The sequence below is a fragment of the Nerophis ophidion genome, linkage group LG29 (genome assembly GCF_033978795.1).
Source record: "Nerophis ophidion isolate RoL-2023_Sa linkage group LG29, RoL_Noph_v1.0, whole genome shotgun sequence".
NCBI lineage: Eukaryota > Metazoa > Chordata > Actinopteri > Syngnathiformes > Syngnathidae > Nerophis > Nerophis ophidion.
The window spans coordinates 14,196,896-14,216,729 of record NC_084639.1 but is presented as its reverse complement, the minus strand read 5'-3'; the positions used below and the strand labels follow the sequence as shown (position 1 = coordinate 14,216,729).

Below are 19,834 nucleotides of genomic sequence, written 5' to 3'. Positions count from 1 at the left end.
TTAACTTTATTTATTTATTTTTTTCTAGTCCTTCGCTATCAATATCCTCATCCACAAATCTTTCATCCTAGCTCAAATTAATGGGGAAATTGTCGTTTTCTCGGTCCGAATAGCTCTTGCTGCTGGAGGCTCACATTATAAACAATGTGAGGATGTGAGGAGCCCTACAACCCGTGACGTCACGTGCACATCGTCTGCTACTTCCGGTAAAGGCAAGGCTTTTTTATTAGCGACCAAAAGTTGCGAACTTTATCGTCGATTTTCTCTACTAAATCCTTTCACCAAAAATATGGCAATATCGGGAAATGATCAAGTATGACACATAGAATGGACCTGCTATCCCCGTTTAAATAAGAAAATCTCATTTCAGTAGTCCTTTAATTTACAAAGAGAGAACTCGGCCATAAAAAGATGGTTGGACAACAATAATCCGTCACTAACCTTCAATAAAACTTAATATAATCAGGATTTATTATAGCTGAAAAACTGAGTTGGGAACTACATCAAGATCATACAAAGAATAGCATATCAAAAATGACTGCAAAATCAAACACAACAAAATACATACTCAAGAAATATTGACTACATTTATTGTACCCAACTTTTGTTGAAGCATACATTACGTATTGTACAAAGGACTGGGGACACACATATAAAACAATAACAAAACAATATTCATATTATAAAGGACTGTGATGTAAATAATTACTAGAATGGATTATCGAGACCCAACAAATGATGAAGATAAGCGCACATTTGAAAAGTAAACGATCAAATGGTGTATTACGTGGATAATATGCTTCCAGAACTGGTACAGAAAACATTTCAGATGTGAACCAGTAAATATTAGCTAAAAGATTTATGTGTACTGTAAAGCAAAGGTTTTAACAAATATAAAGTATGTATCCAACAAATTAGTTCATTTATGGAATCCTGTACAATTAGAAAAAGCAAATACCCATCCATGCATCTATTTTCTACCACTTGCCTCTTTCGGGGTTGCGGTGGAAATTAAAATATGTCACATTTAATTATTTTGAAAGCTCAAACTGTGGTACATGTACCACTTAGTGGTACGCCTAATAATCACGTCTTTCCCCCCCTATATTCGAACAGTTACTGTTCAAACTGTGTGAAATGTTACAGTGGCCAAATATATTAAATACAATTGTTAAATAAAACATCTTCGTTGTTTGTAAGGAATACTTAGGCCTACTATGCTGCTTTAATTTAATGTTGGTCATCACGGTGGTACTGGGAGAGCCATGAGTTTTCTGAGGTGGTACTTGGCGAAAAAAGTTTGGAAAAACCTCTGGTCTAATCGAAAAGAGGTGAAAGCATATAAACAAGATTGTGTTACACAAACTATGATGTCTTACATGTTATATGCGCTGATGTTGTAGAGTCAACTTTATAAAAAGTTGACAGTTTATTTAAAAGCCTGGACCTTCACTGGCTGTTCTCACCAGGACACGTGTGTTTCTTACACTGGTACTTATAAGCGAAACTTTCATTGCACACACTGCAACTAAACACTTTCTCACCGGTGTGTATTCTCATGTGTTTAACAAGTGTTGATCGGTCAGCAAAGCTTTTGTTGCAGATTGAACAGGAATCTGTTTTTTCACCGTTGTGTTTTCTCATGTGTACGGTCAAATGGTGCCTTTGAACTAAGCCTTGACCACAGATTTGACAGGTAAAAGGTTTTTCTCCAGTGTGTATTCTCATGTGTACTTTCAATATTTGACTTTGAGAAAAAGCTTTACGGCAGATCGAACAGTTAAAAGGTTTTTCTCCACTGTGTATTCTCATATGTACTTTCAAACTGGGACTTTTTATAAAGCTTTTACCACAGATTGAACAAGAGAAAGGTTTTTCTCCGGTGTGTTTTCTCATGTGTAATTTTAAATAATGTCTTTGTACAAAACATTTACCACAGATTGAACAAATAAAAGGTTTTTCACCAGTGTGTGTTCGCATGTGCACTTTCAATTGTTGTCTTTGTACAAAACCTTTACCGCAGATTGAACAGGTAAACGTTTTTTCTCCGGTGTGTATTCTCATGTGTATTTTCAATGTTTGACTTTGTGAAAAAGCTTTACCGCAAATTAAACAGTTAAAAGGTTTTTCTCCAGTGTGTATTCTCATGTGTACTATTAAATGAGAATGCCGATTAAAAGTTTTGCCACAATGAGAACATTTTAAGTGTTTATTGTCAGTGTGACATGTCTTATCAGCATCAGAGTTTTCATCATCAGTGTCGTCACTATCTGATAGTGGAGCCAAGATCTTGTCTGCTTGTGATCCTCCACAGTGGTCCCCATCAGCTTTTGTTGTCATGTGTTGAGTTGAGCTGCTGCTTGGAGGCTCCGCCTCTCTCTTCTCCTCACTTTCACCTTTAATCTTACTCAATTCAATCTTACCAACCACTGTGAACTCCTCCAACACTTCAAGCCGCTCTCCCTTCCTCCTGATGCTGAGTTCCTCCTCTTCATCTTTTATGTGAGGGGACTGTGGCGCATCCTCTTCCTCTTTAATGTAGGGGGTTTGTGGCTCCTCCTGCTCCATTCTAAAGCTTCACTCGTGCCGCTCAGGGAGAGGATGTTTTTCACAGACGCCTGCAGGACACAAGAAGACAAACACATGCTTTAGAAACGTTCAGATTTGCTCAGCCACATGAGGCCTTCAGTACATTTACAGACATGTACCAAAGAAAACCAGGTTATTGTATGAACAGGCCTAAAATCTAAGTGGGGGACAAACACTGCGCTCTTTACAACATTATTTACAGGGAAAAAACAAGTCGAGGCCGCCGCTAACTCAACTCTGTTCTAAACATACACAACACTGCTCCATAAATTCTGACCAGCCTGTACAGTGAATTAGTTCATGCCTTGATTTTAAAAACACATTTTTTTAAGACCTTTCAAAGACAAATGTATGACTTTTTATGACATTTTTTATAGGAATTAATACATTCTAAGGCCTGAAATTCAAATGATTAGATTTACGACTTTAGTTTGGACAGAGACAACGGTCAGTGGAAACTTAGTTGGATCAGTCTCCTCCTCTTCGAGAAGACACTCTCTTTCTCCTCAGTGATCCACAGTTCCTCCTCTTCCTCTATAAACTGGTGGTGCTCTGGGAAGTGGTACAGTGAGTAAAAACAGGTTTAGAAATTTGATGGGAGTGATTTGTAAAGCCTTTATAAGTACGAGCCAGCAATGATCGACACATTCTTAACTTGACACTAACTGCTGTAAAGTGAGTAACCATTTTTTCCTGTATACATGTAGGCCTATTACACTTAAACCTTATCTCCAATCTTAACCATAACCTAGTAATGGCACTAGTCCTAACCATAACTCAGTGGCCAAGTGGATAGAGTGTCCACCCTGAGATCGGTAGGTTGTGATTTCAAATCCCGGCTGAGTCATACCAAGGACTATAAAAATGGGACCCATTAGCTCCCTGCTTGGCACTCAGCATCAAGGGTTGGAATTGGGGGTTAAATCACCAAAGATAATTCCCGGGCGTGGCCACCGCTGCTGCCCACTGCTCCCCTCACCTCCCAGGGGGTTACAAGGGTGAAGGGTCAAATGCGAAAAATAATTTCGCCACACCTAGTGTGTATGTGACAATCATTGGTACTTTATCTTTAACTATAAAGGAAATAAAAGCAAGTATCATTTTAGAACAACATAAAAACATTAATTCTACATGTATTTTCATCATACAAAATACCTTTCTTTATGGCCATTTTGTTGACTCTTCCCAAAAAATGTTTTACTGTATGGTGTTTTTCCATCGAAAATTACTTTTTAGAGCACAGGTTCCTCATTCAATTGGAGACGATCTACAACACGCTGACGTTAATTAAATCAGTCACCTTCATGTTCTTTTAAAGGCCTACTGAAATGCGATCCATCCATCCATTTTCTACCGCTTATTCCCTTTCGGGGTCGCGGGGGGCGCTGGCGCCTATCTCAGCTACAATCGGGCGGAAGGCGGGGTACACCCTGGACAAGTCGCTACCTCATCGCAGGGCCAACACAGATAGATAGACAACATTCACACTCACATTCACACACTAGGACCAATTTAGTGTTGCCAATCAACCTATCCCCAGGTGCATGTCTTTGGAGGTGGGAAGAAGCCGGAGTACCCGGAGGGAACCCACGCATTCAATGAGATTTTCTTATTTAAACGGGGATAGCAGGTCCATTCTATGTGTCATACTTGATCATTTTGCGATATTGCCATATTTTTGCTGAAAGGATTTAGTAGAGAACATCCATGATAAAGTTCGCAACTTTTGGTGCGGATAAAAAAGCCTTGCCTGTACCGGAAGTGCGCGTGACGTCACGGGTTATAGAGCTACTCACATCTGAACATTGTTTACAATCATGGCCACCAGCAGCGAGAGCGATTCGGACGGAGAAAGCGACGATTTCCCCATTAATTTGAGCGAGGATGAAAGATTTGTGAATGAGGAAAGTGAGAATGAAGGACTAGAAAAAAAAAAGACTATAAAGTGGGAGTGATTCAGATGTTTTTAGACAAATTAACTAGGATAATTCTGGAAAATCCCTTATCTGCTTATTGTGTTACTAGTGTTTTAGTGAGATTATATGGTCTTACCTGTACAAACTGAAGGTCGGCCCCGCACCTTTCTTCAGCACCTGTCGACGGGTGGTGGCGATGCCGACCTCTGCCCTTCGCAAGGGACCCTCTTCGAAAAACGATCTTTCAAAATGATCGCTGCATAATACACTGTTCTTTGTGTGTGTGGTCCAATCCAACAGTGTTCGCTTGACCGCTCTATTCAATAGTAAAGCTTCACCGTCATCTTTCAGGAATGTAAACAATGAAACACCGGCTGTGTTTGTGTTGCTAAAGCCGACCGCAATACACCGCTTCCCACCTACAGCTTTCTTCTTTGACGTCTCCATTATTCATTGAACAGATTGCAAAAGATTCAGCAACACAGATGTCCAGAATACTGTGGAATTATGCGATGAAAACAGACGACTTATAGCTGGGAACGGTGCTGGAACGAAATGTGACGTCACGTGCACGCATCATCATACCGCGACGTTTTAGCAGGATACTTCGGCGCGAAATTTAAAATAGCAATTTAGTAAACTAACCCGGCTGTATTGGCATGTGTTGCAATGTTAATATTTCATCATTGATATATAAACTGTCAGACTGTGTGGTCGGTAGTAGTGGGTTTCAGTAGGCCTTTAATAAATCAAGTGCTGACTCATTTCATTTTTGAAAGATGATTGATAATAATAGTTTACTTTCAGTTATTGATGCATGTAGGTCAGAATCAAGGAATTACCCACGAAACGATTAACCATACTGATTACAATGTGAAATACATTTTCTGACTGTGTGAGTTTTGTGTAAACAATGTTGATACACGTTGTTACAAAGGGAGAGGAACATCAAACTGTCATAAATATTACGTGTCTGAAACTGTCTACTTGAGAATGATGTAATATTCAAAATCAACAAGTAAAGAAGTGAGAGTAAGAGTAAACAAACCTGTTCTGTGTTACACTAGTTGATGGATCTTGAAAACAGCGTGAACTTGTTGATGTTGTCGGGCGTTGTCCTCTTTTGTTGGAGAAAGTGCCTCCTATTTTGCCGTCGTTCTTTCACAGAATCACAACACTTTACACGCCCGCCTGATAAGATAGATAGATAGATAGATAGATAGATAGATAGATAGATAGATAGATAGATAGATAGATAGATAGATAGATAGATAGATAGATAGATAGATAGATAGATAGATAGATAGATAGATAGATAGATAGATAGTTTATTGATCTCTGGTTAGAGATGTGTTGAGAACCAGTTCTGTGTTCTTACGCCGTGCATGGATGTGCAAATATATGTCATTGCTTTTTCAGCAGCTAACGAGCTAAGCTAATTAGCAAACACAGTTAAGCTAACAAATTAGCTTAGGTTTTAAGATAAGATAGCACGAGAAGCGTCAAAGTGCGCTTAGAACAATGTACCCGGATAGAAACAATTATTAATGTTTATTAATATATATATATGTGTGCGTGTACAGACTAATTACTAGTGATGGGTCCGGCAACACCGATGCATCGGCGCATGCGTCAAGCTCATAGAACGAAACCCTGTGTTGGTGTGCGTACCGCCTTTAGAAAGTCACGTGACCGATCATGAGCTGTTTTGGTCACGTGACCGATACGCGAACTGTGTCGCACTGGCACCTACGCGCCAACCTGTGTTTATAAGGAAGTGCATTTGTCAACGAGATGCTGCTGCCAACAGAATCGCCGCACGTCTGTCGTTGTTTATTTGTCATTTATCGTCGTCGGAGATTATGGAGCAGCCTCAGGCAAAAAAAAGATTTCCGCCGTGTGGGAATATTTTTATATTATATTGGGAAAAAAGGTATTTGTGTTCATTTCCTTGTCGTTTCATCCTGTTCTCTCAAAGTTTCTACTCGAACTGTTAGTAGGGCTGTAACGGTAAATGTATTTGTATTGAACCGTTTCGGTACGGGGTTTTTTCTAAGCCAAAGTCTTAACAAGCTGCTTTGCTTCTTCTGCCTCAGCACCCAGCATTGTCCCACCCACACAACCATCAGGTTACATTAAAAAGCTGTAACAGCTAATCCCTTCGATAGCTCAGTTGGTAGAGTGGAGGACTGTACTTGCTCATGCTAAGTTCCTTAGGGCAGTGGTTCTCAAATGGGGGTACGCGTACCCCTGGGGGTACTTGAAGGTATGCCAAGGGGTATGTGAGATTTTTTTTTTTTAAATTTAAAAATAGCAACAATTCATAGATTCTTTGTAAATATATGTATTGAATAATACTTCAACAAATTATGAATATAAGTTCATAAACTGAGAAAAAAAAAATACAACAATGCTATTCAGTGTTGACAGCTAGATTTTTTTGTGGACATGTTGCATAAATATTGATGTTAAAGATTTCTCATTTTGTGAAGAAATGTTTAGAATTAAGTTCATGAATCCAGATGGATCTCTATTACAATCCCGAGATGATTACTTCTATGTGTAGAAATCTTTATTTATAATTGAATCACTTGTTTATTTTTCAACAAGTTTTTTGTTATTTTTTTATCTTTTTTTCCAAATAGTTCAAGAAAGACCACTACAAATGAGCAATATTTTGCACTGTTATACAATTTAATAAATCAGAAACTGATGACAGAGTGCTCTATTTAACTTCTTTATCTCTTTTTTTCAACCAAAAATGTTTTGCTCTGATTAGGGGTACTTGAATTAAAAAAATGTTCACGGGGGTACCCACTGATAAAAGGTTGAGAACCACTGCCCTAGAGCACTGGTTCAAATCCAGCTCGATTGATCACTCATTACGTTTTTACCATGAATTGATTAATGTGGACCCCGACTTAAACAAGTTGAAAAACTTATTTGGGTGTTACCATTTAGTGGTCAATTTTAAAGATTATGTACTGAACTGTACAATCTACTAATAAAAGTTTCAATCAATCAAGTATTCAGAGCGCATGTAAAAAAAAAAAAAAACATATATATATATATATATATATTAGGGGTGGGCAAATTAATGCGTTAATTACGCGTTAACTCATCAATCTATTAACGCCGACAATTATTTTATCGCACATTTGCATATGTTGTTTACATGCTTTTATTTTGTTAACGCCTTTTCTTAACAAGATGGCGTCGCCCGGAAAAGCTTCGGCTTCGAGGGGCTCTTGGTAAAGATGGAACATTTGGCAAAAATACCGGACAATTCTGCAAATTTCACGGATGGCTTACAGCGTGGTCACTCCGGGATCACTTAGGACCGCCAGACAATTCTGAATGTAGATAGATCGGGGCGTTTTGGACTGAATGACGCGTGCTTGCTAGACCGGCTAGCTAGCATGGGAATACTTTGCCGGCTACATCCAGCGGAGTATATGTGTTGTCTATTTATGAATAATGCAGACGAGGAGTGTTGGCTGAGTTCTTAACGTTTACTTTCAGAGCGTGCATATCACAACATACAAGATGTCGTCATGGCGACACAACCTATACCGTGCTACCCCGCATGCTCGTCACTCCTGTTGCATGCTGGGTAGGGTAGTTCTTTTATTCCCTGGCTCATAACATCACAATATAGTACCATGTATATGATGCGTTCAGTTTATCAAAGCACCAAGCAAACAATCGGAAAATTCCTATCATATCAATTCCTAGATATGGTCATAATTATTTTAAGTGCACTACGCAGAATAAACACAACATTATTAATATTGCTACTACGGATAATTTGATCAAAAAATCCCTAAAACAGCCCACTAACTATAATATAGGTTTTTTAAACATAAGATCCCTGATAAAAAAAATGTTTCTGCTGTTGCCTCAGAAATTGCCTGTTCAGATGTTATGATTGTGGCTCAGAGATTTGTATGTAGATTATATTTATTTTCCATAACAAACAGGATAACTTAAATACCCTGGCAGTGGCAATAATCTTAAATGTTTGTATTTACATTTTTTGAGTTGATTTTCATAAAATACGCTATTTAACTGCTACTGTTTAACAAGGACTGATTTAAATTGTGTTTGCACAACAAATGTTTTGGCGCTTTTGTTCATGTGGGAGAATATTCCAATAAAGGTGCACAGGTTGGCTTAGCGTATACAATGCAGTTAATCGCGATTAATCAGAGAAATAGTGTGATTAACTTCAATTAAAATTTTTAATCGTTACCCAGCCCTAATATATATATATATATATATAATTTCCCAGTTCACAAGCATCCTCATTCACAACACGTTCTCTTAGATTTCCATGTTATGATACATTTATTGACTGTATCTAAAAAATATATTTTTATTTAAATGAAGATATGAAATAATCCTAAATGAAATACAATGACTTGGTTTATATTGTTGTATATACTAGGTCATAAAATCAGTGTCAGTTGAGTCGGTCAATAGGTTGCCTGTAGGGATTTTTAATGTCCAGCAGATGTCAGTATTTAGTGACACAGTATTGACACAGTATCAATACAGATTTGCAATGTGTTGAAACGCTACATGACGCCTCATCAACATAATCACTACTAATTACAAATACAGTAAATATAATGGCCAGCGGTCAAGTCAACTCTTTCTTCCTTTTCTTTCAATTTCCAGCAGACTGATATAACATTTTAGGCGTATTGCTCCCCTCCACAGGTACTTAACGGGATTTGTCCTCGTTCTGTCCTATGGCATACACTATATTCTGCAGTGGTTGTTTGTAAAGTTGGGTTGCAATCACTTGACCTGGTGGCACATCTGGGCAATTCTGGGTTTCAGGCAATGATCAAACCCTGGTTAGGCTTCTGTTCATTTACATGAAACCGTGCAGATTTGGGCTTATTTTGAAATGTTACCCCGCCTTCCGCCCGATTGTAGTTGAGATAGGCACCAGCACCCCCCGCGACCCCAAAGGGAATAAGCGGTAGAAAATGGATGGATGGATGGAGGCAAATATAAAAGCGTTTATGATTTTTTTTAAATAAGATTCAAACCATTTGTTTCCTTCACTTGACATTTACGGTTTTTGGAGAAACAAAATTGGAGGGGCACATCATGTATTTACATCGGAGGGGTCCGCAAATTAAGCATTAATCCGTGAAAGAAAACAATTTGGACTTATTTATCGGTAAGTAACGTATTTGACTGACATAACGAGGGTATATTTATTTTAGAAAGACAAAATGCCGACCAGGACGCTATGACAAAAGACTCTCTCGATGGTCCTCCACTTCAAGCCTCGCATAGTTAATGAGCCGGACGTGACGTCAGGTGTATACAACCCATAGACCAGGGGTCACCAACGCGGTGTCCGAGGGCACCAGGTAGCCCGTAAGGACCAGATGAGTAGTCCGCTGGCCTGTTCTAAAAATAGCTCAAATAACAGCACTTACCAGTGAGCTAACTCAATTTTTTTTTAAATTGTATTTATTTACTAGCAAGCTGGTCTCGCTTTGCTCGACATTTTTAATTCTAAGAGAGACAAAACTCAAATAGAATTTGAAAATCTAAGAAAATATTTTTAAAGACTTGGTCTTCACTTGTTTAAATAAAATCATAAATTTTTTTACTTTGCTTCTTATAACTTTCAGAAAGACAATTTTAGAGAAAAATTACAACTGTAAAAATGATTTTAGGATTTTTAAACATATACCGTTTTACCTTTTAAATTCCTTCCTCTTCTTTCCTGACAATTTAAATCAATGATCAAATAATTGTATTGTAAAGAATGATAAATACATTTTAATCTAATTCTTAATTTTAGCTTCTGTTTTTTTCGACGAAGAATATTTGTGAAATATTTCTTCAAATTTATGATTAAAATTCCCCAAAAAATATTCTGGCTAATCTAGAAAATCTATAAAATCAAATTTAAATCTGAATTCAAAGTTTTTTGAATTTCTTTTAAAATTTTTGTTTTTGACAATCTAGAAGAAATAATTATTCGTCTTTGTTGGAAATATAGCTTGGTCCAATTTGTTATATATTCTAACAAAGTGCAGATTGGATTTTAAACTATTTAAAACATGTCATCAAAATTCTAAAATTAATCTTAATCAGAAAAAATTACTAATGATGTTCCATAAATTCTTTTTAATTTTTTTTCAAAAAGATTCAAATTAGCCAGTTTGTCTTTTCAATTTTTTCGGTTGAATTTTAAAGAGTAGAAATTGAAGATAAACTATGTTTCAAAATTTCATTTCAATTTTTTCCGTGTTTTCTCCTCTTTTATACTGTTCAATAAAGTGTTTTTTTCATCATTTATTCTCTACAAAAAACGTTCCGTAAAAGGGAAACAAATGTAAGACGGAATGACAGACAGAAATACCCATTTTTTTAATGTATATAGATTTATTTATTAAAGGTAAATTAAGCAAATTGGCTATTTCTGGCAATTTATTTAAGTGTGTATCAAACTGGTAGCCCTTCGCATTAATCAGTACCCAAGAAGTAGCTCTTGGTTTCAAAAAGGTTGGTGACCCCTGCTATAGACAATATATATGTTTAAGAACAGTGTTAATAATGAAATATAAAGTTAGTAAACATGTGGGAGTAAGACGTGAACCAACCTGTTCTGTGTTTACTTCTGCGTTTCCAAGAAACTTGATGTTTATTGAAAACAGCTTCCAGTCGTTGTTATTCGTTCTTCTCTTTTGTTGAAGAACTATCCTCTTCATACGTTCTTTCGCCCAGTTTGACACAATCACAACACTTCACACTCGATCTCTCCATAGTGAGGTGTTAGCAGATAAAATGCTAAGCTAATGCACTAACAAGCTAAGCTCGCAAGAAAAGCGTCAAAGTGCACTTTAACCAATGTATCGAACACAAACAAATATAAACGACGTTTTCTCTATCAAACAACATTTTTGAGTACACGTACGCACTGATTAAGAAGACAAAACTATTATAGACATATTGTCTTCTTTATGAAACGACATCTTGTTTTTTCCTCTTCCACGATTGGTCCACGCATGCGTGAAGGTACGTCACTTTAGTCAACTTGTTTTACGGCAGTTATTATCGTGCCCGCCCTCACAGTTACCATGGTTTTCTTTGTTGTATTTTTTATATGAATGACAATGTCATATAAAAAAACACATTACTTAAAAATACAATATTTATTTTGGAACCGAACAGATTTCGTACAGAAACCTGAACTATGTGCTCAGCAGCCTTAAATGGCAAATAAATCGATCTTTTTTTTACTACTTTATTAACATCATATACATCAATTCACAACACTGATAATTAGTCTACTTTTTGTTAGGGCCAAGTATACATTTAAGTTACAAGTGTTTTGTTTAAAAAAATAAAACAAAACAAATCAACATTTAAAAAATAAATCACATGATGGTTCTGCGAGAGGAGCCAGATGAGGTGGTTCAGGCATCTGGTCAGGATGCCACCCGAACGCCTCCCTAGGGAGGTGTTTAGGGCACGTCCAACCGGTAGGAGGCCACGGGGAAGACCCAGGACACGTTGGGAAGACTATGTCTCCCGGCTGGCCTGGGAACGCCTCGGGATCCCCCGGGAAGAGCTAGACGAAGTGGCTGGGGAGAGGGAAGTCTGGATTTCCCTGCTTAGGCTGCTGCCCCCGTGACCCGACCTCAGATAAGCGGAAGAAGATGGATGGATGGATGGGTTCTGCGCGATGGGAGTCAGTAGCGCCCCCGTGCGTCAATCATTGCAATTACAGACGAGTGGAAGATCCCCTTGTTCATGTTTATATTCTTGTTCCTTTATACCCATAAGTAAGCTATATTTTTTATAAAAAAATAATAACACATTCCAATATCACAGACTATAACGTAGCAGAAGCTCCGTCGTAAAGAATTAGAAGTCAAAAAGTGACGTACTGATAGCGCATGCATGGACTGATCGATTTTTGTTTTAAAAATGTTGATTTAATAACAGTATAATACAGACATGTAACAAATTAAAATAACGATAATCAGTTATTTTGTACATTAACGGGAAGTTGTGACACACAAAGGAGAAACAAAAAAAAATACAAAACAAAACAAGACACATAACATATGCAAGAGATAACGCTGGAATAAAATAAAGCAATTAAAATGATCAGGCTTTACATTTAAATGTTTTTTTTGATGGTTATCGTTTATGTAATTATTTTTTGGAATGTATGTCATAACGGGGGCTTCATGGTGGCAGAGGAGTTAGCGTCTGCCTCACAAAAAGGTCCTGAGTAGTCCTGGATTCAATCCCGGGCTCGGGATCTTTCTGTGTGGAGTTTGCATGTTCTCCCCGTGAATGCGTGGGTTCCCTCCGGGTACTCCGGCTTCCTCCCACCTCCAAAGACATGCACCTGGGGATAGGTTGATTGGCAGCACTAAATTGTCCCTAGTGTGTGTGAATGTGAGTGTGAGTCAGGGGTAGGGAACCTACGGCTCTAGAGCCAGATGTGGCTCTTTTGATGACTGCATCTGGCTCTCAGATAAACCTTAGCTGACATTGCTTAACACGATAAGTAATAAATGATTCCGCTGGTAATCACAGGGTTAAAAATTACGTTCAAAATTAAAAACATTCTCATGCATTTTATTCCATCAATCCAAGAAGTCGCATTAATGGTAAGAAGTATTTCATTTATTATTTGTTAGCTTCAGAATAACAATGTTGTTAAAAAAAAATAAGAGACTTATTATACTCTAAAAATGTTAGTCTAACTTAAAAATGCGCACATTTAGTTGTATTCAGTGTTAAAAAATATTGGTAACACTTTAGTATGGGGAACATATTCTAAGTAATAAAGACTTAATTAAGAGTTATTTGGACACTCGGGGACCATATAAGGGTTAGGGTTACTAATAAGCAATAATTCTGAGGTTATAAGGGAAGACTCTTAGTTAATGGCTTACTGCTTGTAAAATAAGGCCATGCAGAAAAAGGCATTAATAAGTACTTAAAATGACTAACTAAGAGCCAATATGTTACGAATTTGCATGTTAATAAGCAACTAATTAATGGTGAATATGTTCCCCATATCAAAGTATTACCAAAATATATTATGGCTCTCACAGAAATACGTTTTTAAAATATTTGGCCTTCATGGCTCTCTCAGCCAAAAAGGTTCCCGACCCCTGGTGTGAATGTTGTCTATCTGTGTTGGCCCTGCGATGAGGCGGCGACTTGTCCTGGCTTTACCCACCCTTCTGCCCGATTGTAGCTGAGATAGGCACCAGCGAGAGGCTGCTACTACAACGCCTAACTCACCAGAGATCAAGCTGGTTTCCGTCCTGGCCGCTCCTGTGCTGGGCAGCTACTGAACCTCACCCAACTTATCGAAGATGGTTTTGAGCACAAACTCTACACCGGAGCAGCTCTCATAGACCTCATTGCTGCCTATGACACGGTCCAGCACCGCACCATGATTAGGAAACTTTTGGACATGACTGGCGACCTTAACCAAGTTGTAGAAAGTCTCCTTAACAACAGGCGCTTCTTCGTTCGATTAAACGACAATAAGAACAAATGGAAAGCCCAAAAGAACGGCCGACCACAGGACAGTGTCCTGGCCCCTCTCTTGTTCAACATTTACACCAATGACCAACCACTCCATTTCTCCAGGCATTATTAGCCCTTTTGCATGTGTAGTTTGGGAGTTATGTTGAAATAACTGTAATATTGAGTGTGACAGTGTACTGTCATAGTTAGTAAAACCTATTGTTTTCTATTTGCAAACTTTTACAAAAACAATTGATTCAAGCAAAACTCACAGAGATTAAAAATTACAAACATTTTCAGACATATTGCATGTTTGGTTCAGGAGTTATGTTGGAATACATTTTATTGCTTTTTTCGCATTATCTCAGGATGCTAAGAACATTACTGTCATATTGAGTAAAAAATGACTTTTTGTGTTTGCAATCCTTAAAAAAGCATATATTTCGAGTAAAACTCACAAGGATGCATTATGTCAGGCATTATTAGCCATTTTTCATGTGTGCTTTAGGACTTATGTTTAAATAACTGTAATATTGAGTGTGACAGTGTACTGTCATAGCAAGTAAAACCTATTTTTCCTATTTTCAAACTTTACAAAAACAATTGATTCTACTAAAACCCACATAGATTCAATAGAACATCCATTTTTAGACATAATGCATGCTTGGTTTTGAAGTTGTGTATATAACTTTCATATTCATTATGAAAGTTATACTGTCATATTGAATACAAATCAAACTTGGGTCTTTGCAAACCTTACAAAATATTGTTTTTTCCAGTAAAACTCACAAAGATACATTTCTTCAGGCATCATTAGCCATTTTGCATGTGTAGTTTGGGATTTATGTTTAAATAACTGTGATATTGAGTGCGAAAGTGTACTGCCACAGTGAGTAAAACCTATTTTTTCTATTTGAAAACTTTACAAAAACAAATATTTCTAATAAAACTCCGAGATTACAGGAGTTATGTAGGAACACATTTTTATTGCTTTTTTCGCATTATTTCAGGATTGTAAGAACATTAATGTCATATTGAGCAAAAAACTACTTATTGTGTTTGCAATCCTAAAAAAAAGGATATATTTCAAGTAAAACTCACAAGGATGCATTATTTCAGGCATTATTTGCCTTTTTTTTCATGTGTGGTTTAGGACTTATGCTTAAATAAGTGTGACAGTGTACTGTCATAGTAAGTAAAACCTATTTTTCCTATTTGCAAACTTTACAAAAACAATTAATTGTACTAAAACCCACATAGATACAATAGAACAGCCATTTTTAGACATAATGCATGCTTGGTTTTGAAGTTGTGTATATAACTTTCATATTTATTATGAAAGTTATACTGTCATATTGAATAAAAATCAAACTTGGGTCTTTGCAAACCTCACAAAATATTGTTTTTTCCAGTAAAACTCACAAAGATACATTTCTTCAGGCATTATTAGCCATTTTGCATGTGTAGTTTGGGATTTATGTCTAAATAACTGTGATATTGAGTGAGACAGTATACTGTCACAGTGAGTAAAACCTTTTTTTTCTATTTGAAAACTTTACAAAAACAAATATCCATCCATCCATCATCCATCTTCTTCCGCTTATCCGAGGTCGGGTAGCGGGGGCAACAACCTAAGCAGGGAAACCCAGACTTCCCTCTCCCCAGCCACTTCGTCTAGCTCTTCCCGGGGAATCCCGAGGCGTTCCCAGGCCAGCCGGGAGACATAGTCTTCCCAACGTGTCCTGGGTCTTCCCCGTGGCCTCCTACCAGCTGGACGTGCCCTAAACACCTCCCTAGGGAGGCGTTCGGGTGGCATCCTGACCAGATGCCCGAACCACCTCATCTGGCTCCTCTCGATGTGAAGGAGCAGCGGCTTTCCTTTGAGTTCCTCCCGGATGGCAGAGCTTCTCACCCTATCTCTAAGGGAGAGCCCCGCCACACGGCGGAGGAAACTCATTTCGGCCGCTTGTACCCGTGATCTTATCCTTTCGGTCATGACCCAAAGCTCATGACCATAGGTGAGGATGGGAACGTAGATCGACCGGTAAATTGAGAGCTTTGCCTTCCGGCTCAGCTCCTTCTTCACCACAACGGATCGGTACAACGTCCGCATTACTAAAGACGCCACACCGATCCGCCTGTCGATCTCATGATCTACTCTTCCCTCACTCGTGAACAAGACTCCTAGGTACTTGAACTCCTCCACTTGGGGCAGTGTCTCCTCCCAACCCTTTTCCGGGCGAGAACCATGGACTCAGACTTGGAGGTGCTGATTCTCATTCCGGTCGCTTCACACTCGACTGCAAACCGATCCAGTAAGAGCTGAAGATCCCGGTCAGATGAAGCCATCAGGACCACATCATCTGCAAAAAGCAAAGACCTAATCATGCGGTCACCAAACCGGAACCCCTCAACGCCTTGACTGCGCCTAGAAATTCTGTCCATAAAAGTTATGAACAGAATCGGTGACAAAGGACAGCCTTGGTGGAGTCCAACCCTCACTGGAAACGTGTTCGACTTACTGCCAGCAATGCGGACCAAGCTCTGACACTGATCGTACAGGGAGCGGACCGCCACAATAAGACAGTCCGGTACCCCATACTCTCTGAGCAGAGAGTATGGGGTATCAAAAACAAATAATTCTAGTAAAACTCATAGAACAGGAGTTATGTAGGAAAAACCTTTTTATTGCTTTTTTCACATTATTTCAGGATTGTAAGAACATTAATGTCATATTGAGGAAAAAAACTACTTATTGTGTTTGCAATCCTAAAAAAAGGATATATTTCAAGTAAAACTCACAAGGATGCATTATTTCAGGCATTATTTGCCTTTTTTCATGTGTGGCTTAGGATTTATGTTTAAATAAGTGTGACAGTGTACTGTCATAGTAAGTAAAACCTATTTTTTCTATTTGCAACCTTTACCAAAACAATTGATTCTAGTAAAACCCACATAGATACAATAGCACATGCTTTTTTTTTTTTTTTTAGACATAATGCATGTTTGTTTTTGAAGTTATGTGTATACAACTTTCAGATTCAGTCTGACAGTTCTATTGTCATATTGACTAAAGATCAAACTTGGGTCTTTGCAAATCTTACAAAATATAGTTTTTTCCAGTAAAACTCACAAAGATACATTTGTCCAGGCATCATTAGCCATTTTGCATGTGTGGTTTAGGAGTTATGTTTAAATAACTGTACTATTGAGTGTGACAGTGTATTGTTATAGTGAGTAAAACCCATTTTTTCTACTTGCAAACTTTACAAAAACAATTGATTCTAGTAAAACCCACACAGATACAATAGCACAGGCATTTTTAGACATAATGCATGTTTCGTTTTGAAGTTATGTAATGCTGTTGTTTCATCTACGCTGATGATGAAGCCCTGGCGCCCCCGGGCGACGTGCCATAACTGATAAACCCCAAGTCGTGGATGTGGCAAACAGAGGAAGCAAAGCTACACCAACACCACCCAACAAGAGAGTTTTCACAAAATGAAATTCGCCCTGGAAAGTGCCCTCCAAGAGATGTCCACCTACTACAATAACAACCACCTGAAACCCAACCCATCCAAAACCCAGCTACAGTGGGGGAAAAAAGTATTTAGTCAGCCACCGATTGTGCAAGTTCTTCCACTTAAAATGATGACAGAGGTCTGTAATTTTCATCATAGGTACACTTTAACTGTGAGAGACAGAATGTGAAAGAAGAAAAAAAATCCAGGAATTCACATTGTAGGAATTTTAAAGAATTTATTTGTAAATGATGGTGTAAAAAAGGTTTTTGGTCAACCATTCAAAGCTCTCACTGTTTTTCTCCGTATTTTTCTTCCTCCAAACACGACAAGTTGAGTTTATACCAAAATGGATACATGGATGATACATCAGAGGATTGGGAGAATGTCATGTGGTCAGATGAAACCAAAAAATTATCTTTTTGGTATAAGCTCAACTTGTCGTGTTTGGAGGAAGAAAAATACTGAGTTGCGTCCCAAGAAAACCATACCTACTGTGAAGCATGGGGGTGGAAACATCATGCTTTGGGGCAGTTTTTCTGCTAAGAGGACAGGACGATTGATCCGTGTTAAGGAGAGAATGAATGGGGCCATGTATCGTGAGATTTTGAGCCAAAACCTCCTTCCATCAGTGAGAGCTTTGAATGGTTGACCAAATACGTATTTTCCACCATAATTTACAAATAAATTCTTTAAAGTTCCTACAATGGGAATTCCTGGATTTTTTTTTCACATTCTGTCTCTCACAGTTGAAGTGTACCTATGATGAAAATTACAGACCTCTGTCATCATTTCAAGTGGGAGAACTTGCACGATCGGTGGCTGACTAAATACTTTTTTGCCCCACTGTATGTAGTTTCCACCTGAAAAACCGAGACACAGGAAAATAACTCAAGGGATGGCCACAAACTCCTGAACCAACCCCACTTTGTGTACTTTGGAGTCACACTCTTTTAAAATCCACCTCCAGAACACCAAAACCAAGGTTAACACCCGCAATAACATCCTCCGCAAACTGGTCAACTCTAAATGGGGCGCTGATCAACCAACCATCTGTACAACAGCCCTAGCTAGCCCTGTGCTTCTCCTCAGCCGAGTATGCCTGCTCCCACCATACCAAACTGGTATACACAGCCCTCAATGACACCTGCTTCATCATCTTGGGCCGCATAAAGTCAACGTCAGTCCCGTGCCGCTTTACACTGGCCGGCATTGCCTCCCTCCACATCAGGCGTTTCGTCGCCCCAGACGACCGGAGAGCACAGGAGTCTGAAATGAGGCACCCCCTGTACGGACACACAACACCTCCATCCAGACTGAAATCCAGGGCCAGCTTCAAGCATGCAGTCCCTCCTCTCCAGTCCACTAAGGAGACGGCACGGACCAACATCCGGAGGCTTGAATGGAACCGAACACCCGAACCCAAGAATGGGTGGGGAGAGGAATAACACCTACTGAATGCCTCGCCAGCGGACGCGACCTACCAAGGCCGACCTGGAAGACCCTCAACAGACTACGGGTGGAGCGGGGGAGGTGCAAAGCACTGTTGAAAACATGGAAGTATCACACAGAGGACACGTTTGGCTGGGGAGCAGTACAGATAATGTCCCACCTGCTGGAATGAACCCACTCCAACAGCTGTGTCCTGCGCCAGATACTGGCAGAATGTCATCCGAGATGGCAAAGGACTCGAAGAAGAGGACTGGAAGTGCTAAACAAAACAAATGAAAGTTCAGTCCAACACAACCGAGAGAATGGACAATCAAAAAGCAAATATGTGATAATTTTTTTTCAGTATGCAAGATGTATCTCGCCACGATGTGTCAGTAACACCCAAACATGAATCAGAATCAGCTTTATTTGCCAAGTATGTTTTTAAAGGGGAACATTATCACAATTTCAGAAGGGTTAAAACCAATAAAAATCAGTTCCCAGTGGATTATTTTATTTTACCAAGTTTTTTTTCAAAATTTTACCGATCAATCACGCAATATCCCGAAAAAAGGCTTTAAAGTGCCTTTGACTAACTCTTTGACTAACTTGATCTACTGACTAGCTCATTAACATGAAGGATGCACAAATAATGTTGCTATTCTCTCTGCTCGGACAGCAGTTGTGACTTCTGTACTGTCAACTTGACCTCCTGTAAACTGCAGTGTGATACATTTTTTCATGTCTCCAAAACATCCCCCCAAAAAGTTGCTAAAATTTCCCGCAAGACTTGTAATGTTGGTACGGAGTGTACATATACATAATTATGTGTATGATAATGTT

General features: G+C 38.6%; 1 protein-coding gene across 5 annotated transcripts; it reads right to left on the bottom strand.

Moving 5' to 3' along the window:
* Positions 1-447: 447 nt before the first annotated feature.
* LOC133545999 (gastrula zinc finger protein XlCGF8.2DB-like) lies at positions 448-11,562 on the bottom strand. Of its 5 annotated transcripts, XM_061891783.1 has the most exons (4): positions 11,141-11,561; positions 5,554-5,696; positions 3,012-3,141; positions 448-2,618 (listed from the first exon to the last, which is right to left on the bottom strand). In XM_061891783.1, exon 4 carries the CDS (start codon positions 2,566-2,568, stop codon positions 1,450-1,452), a length of 1,119 nt encoding a protein of 372 aa, XP_061747767.1. In that variant the 5' UTR covers positions 2,569-2,618; positions 3,012-3,141; positions 5,554-5,696; positions 11,141-11,561; the 3' UTR covers positions 448-1,449. The 5 variants fall into 5 exon arrangements, with proteins under 5 accessions (XP_061747767.1, XP_061747765.1, XP_061747766.1 ...); XM_061891781.1 differs by having other exon boundaries at positions 448-3,141; positions 11,141-11,562; XM_061891782.1 differs by lacking the exon at positions 3,012-3,141.
* Between the last annotated feature and the right edge of the window lie 8,272 nt (positions 11,563-19,834).

Excerpts from the sequence above, each read along its gene's own strand:
- LOC133545999 (XM_061891781.1), bottom strand. The coding sequence starts at position 2,568 with ATGGAGCAGGAGGAGCCACAAACCCCCTACATTAAAGAGGAAGAGGAT.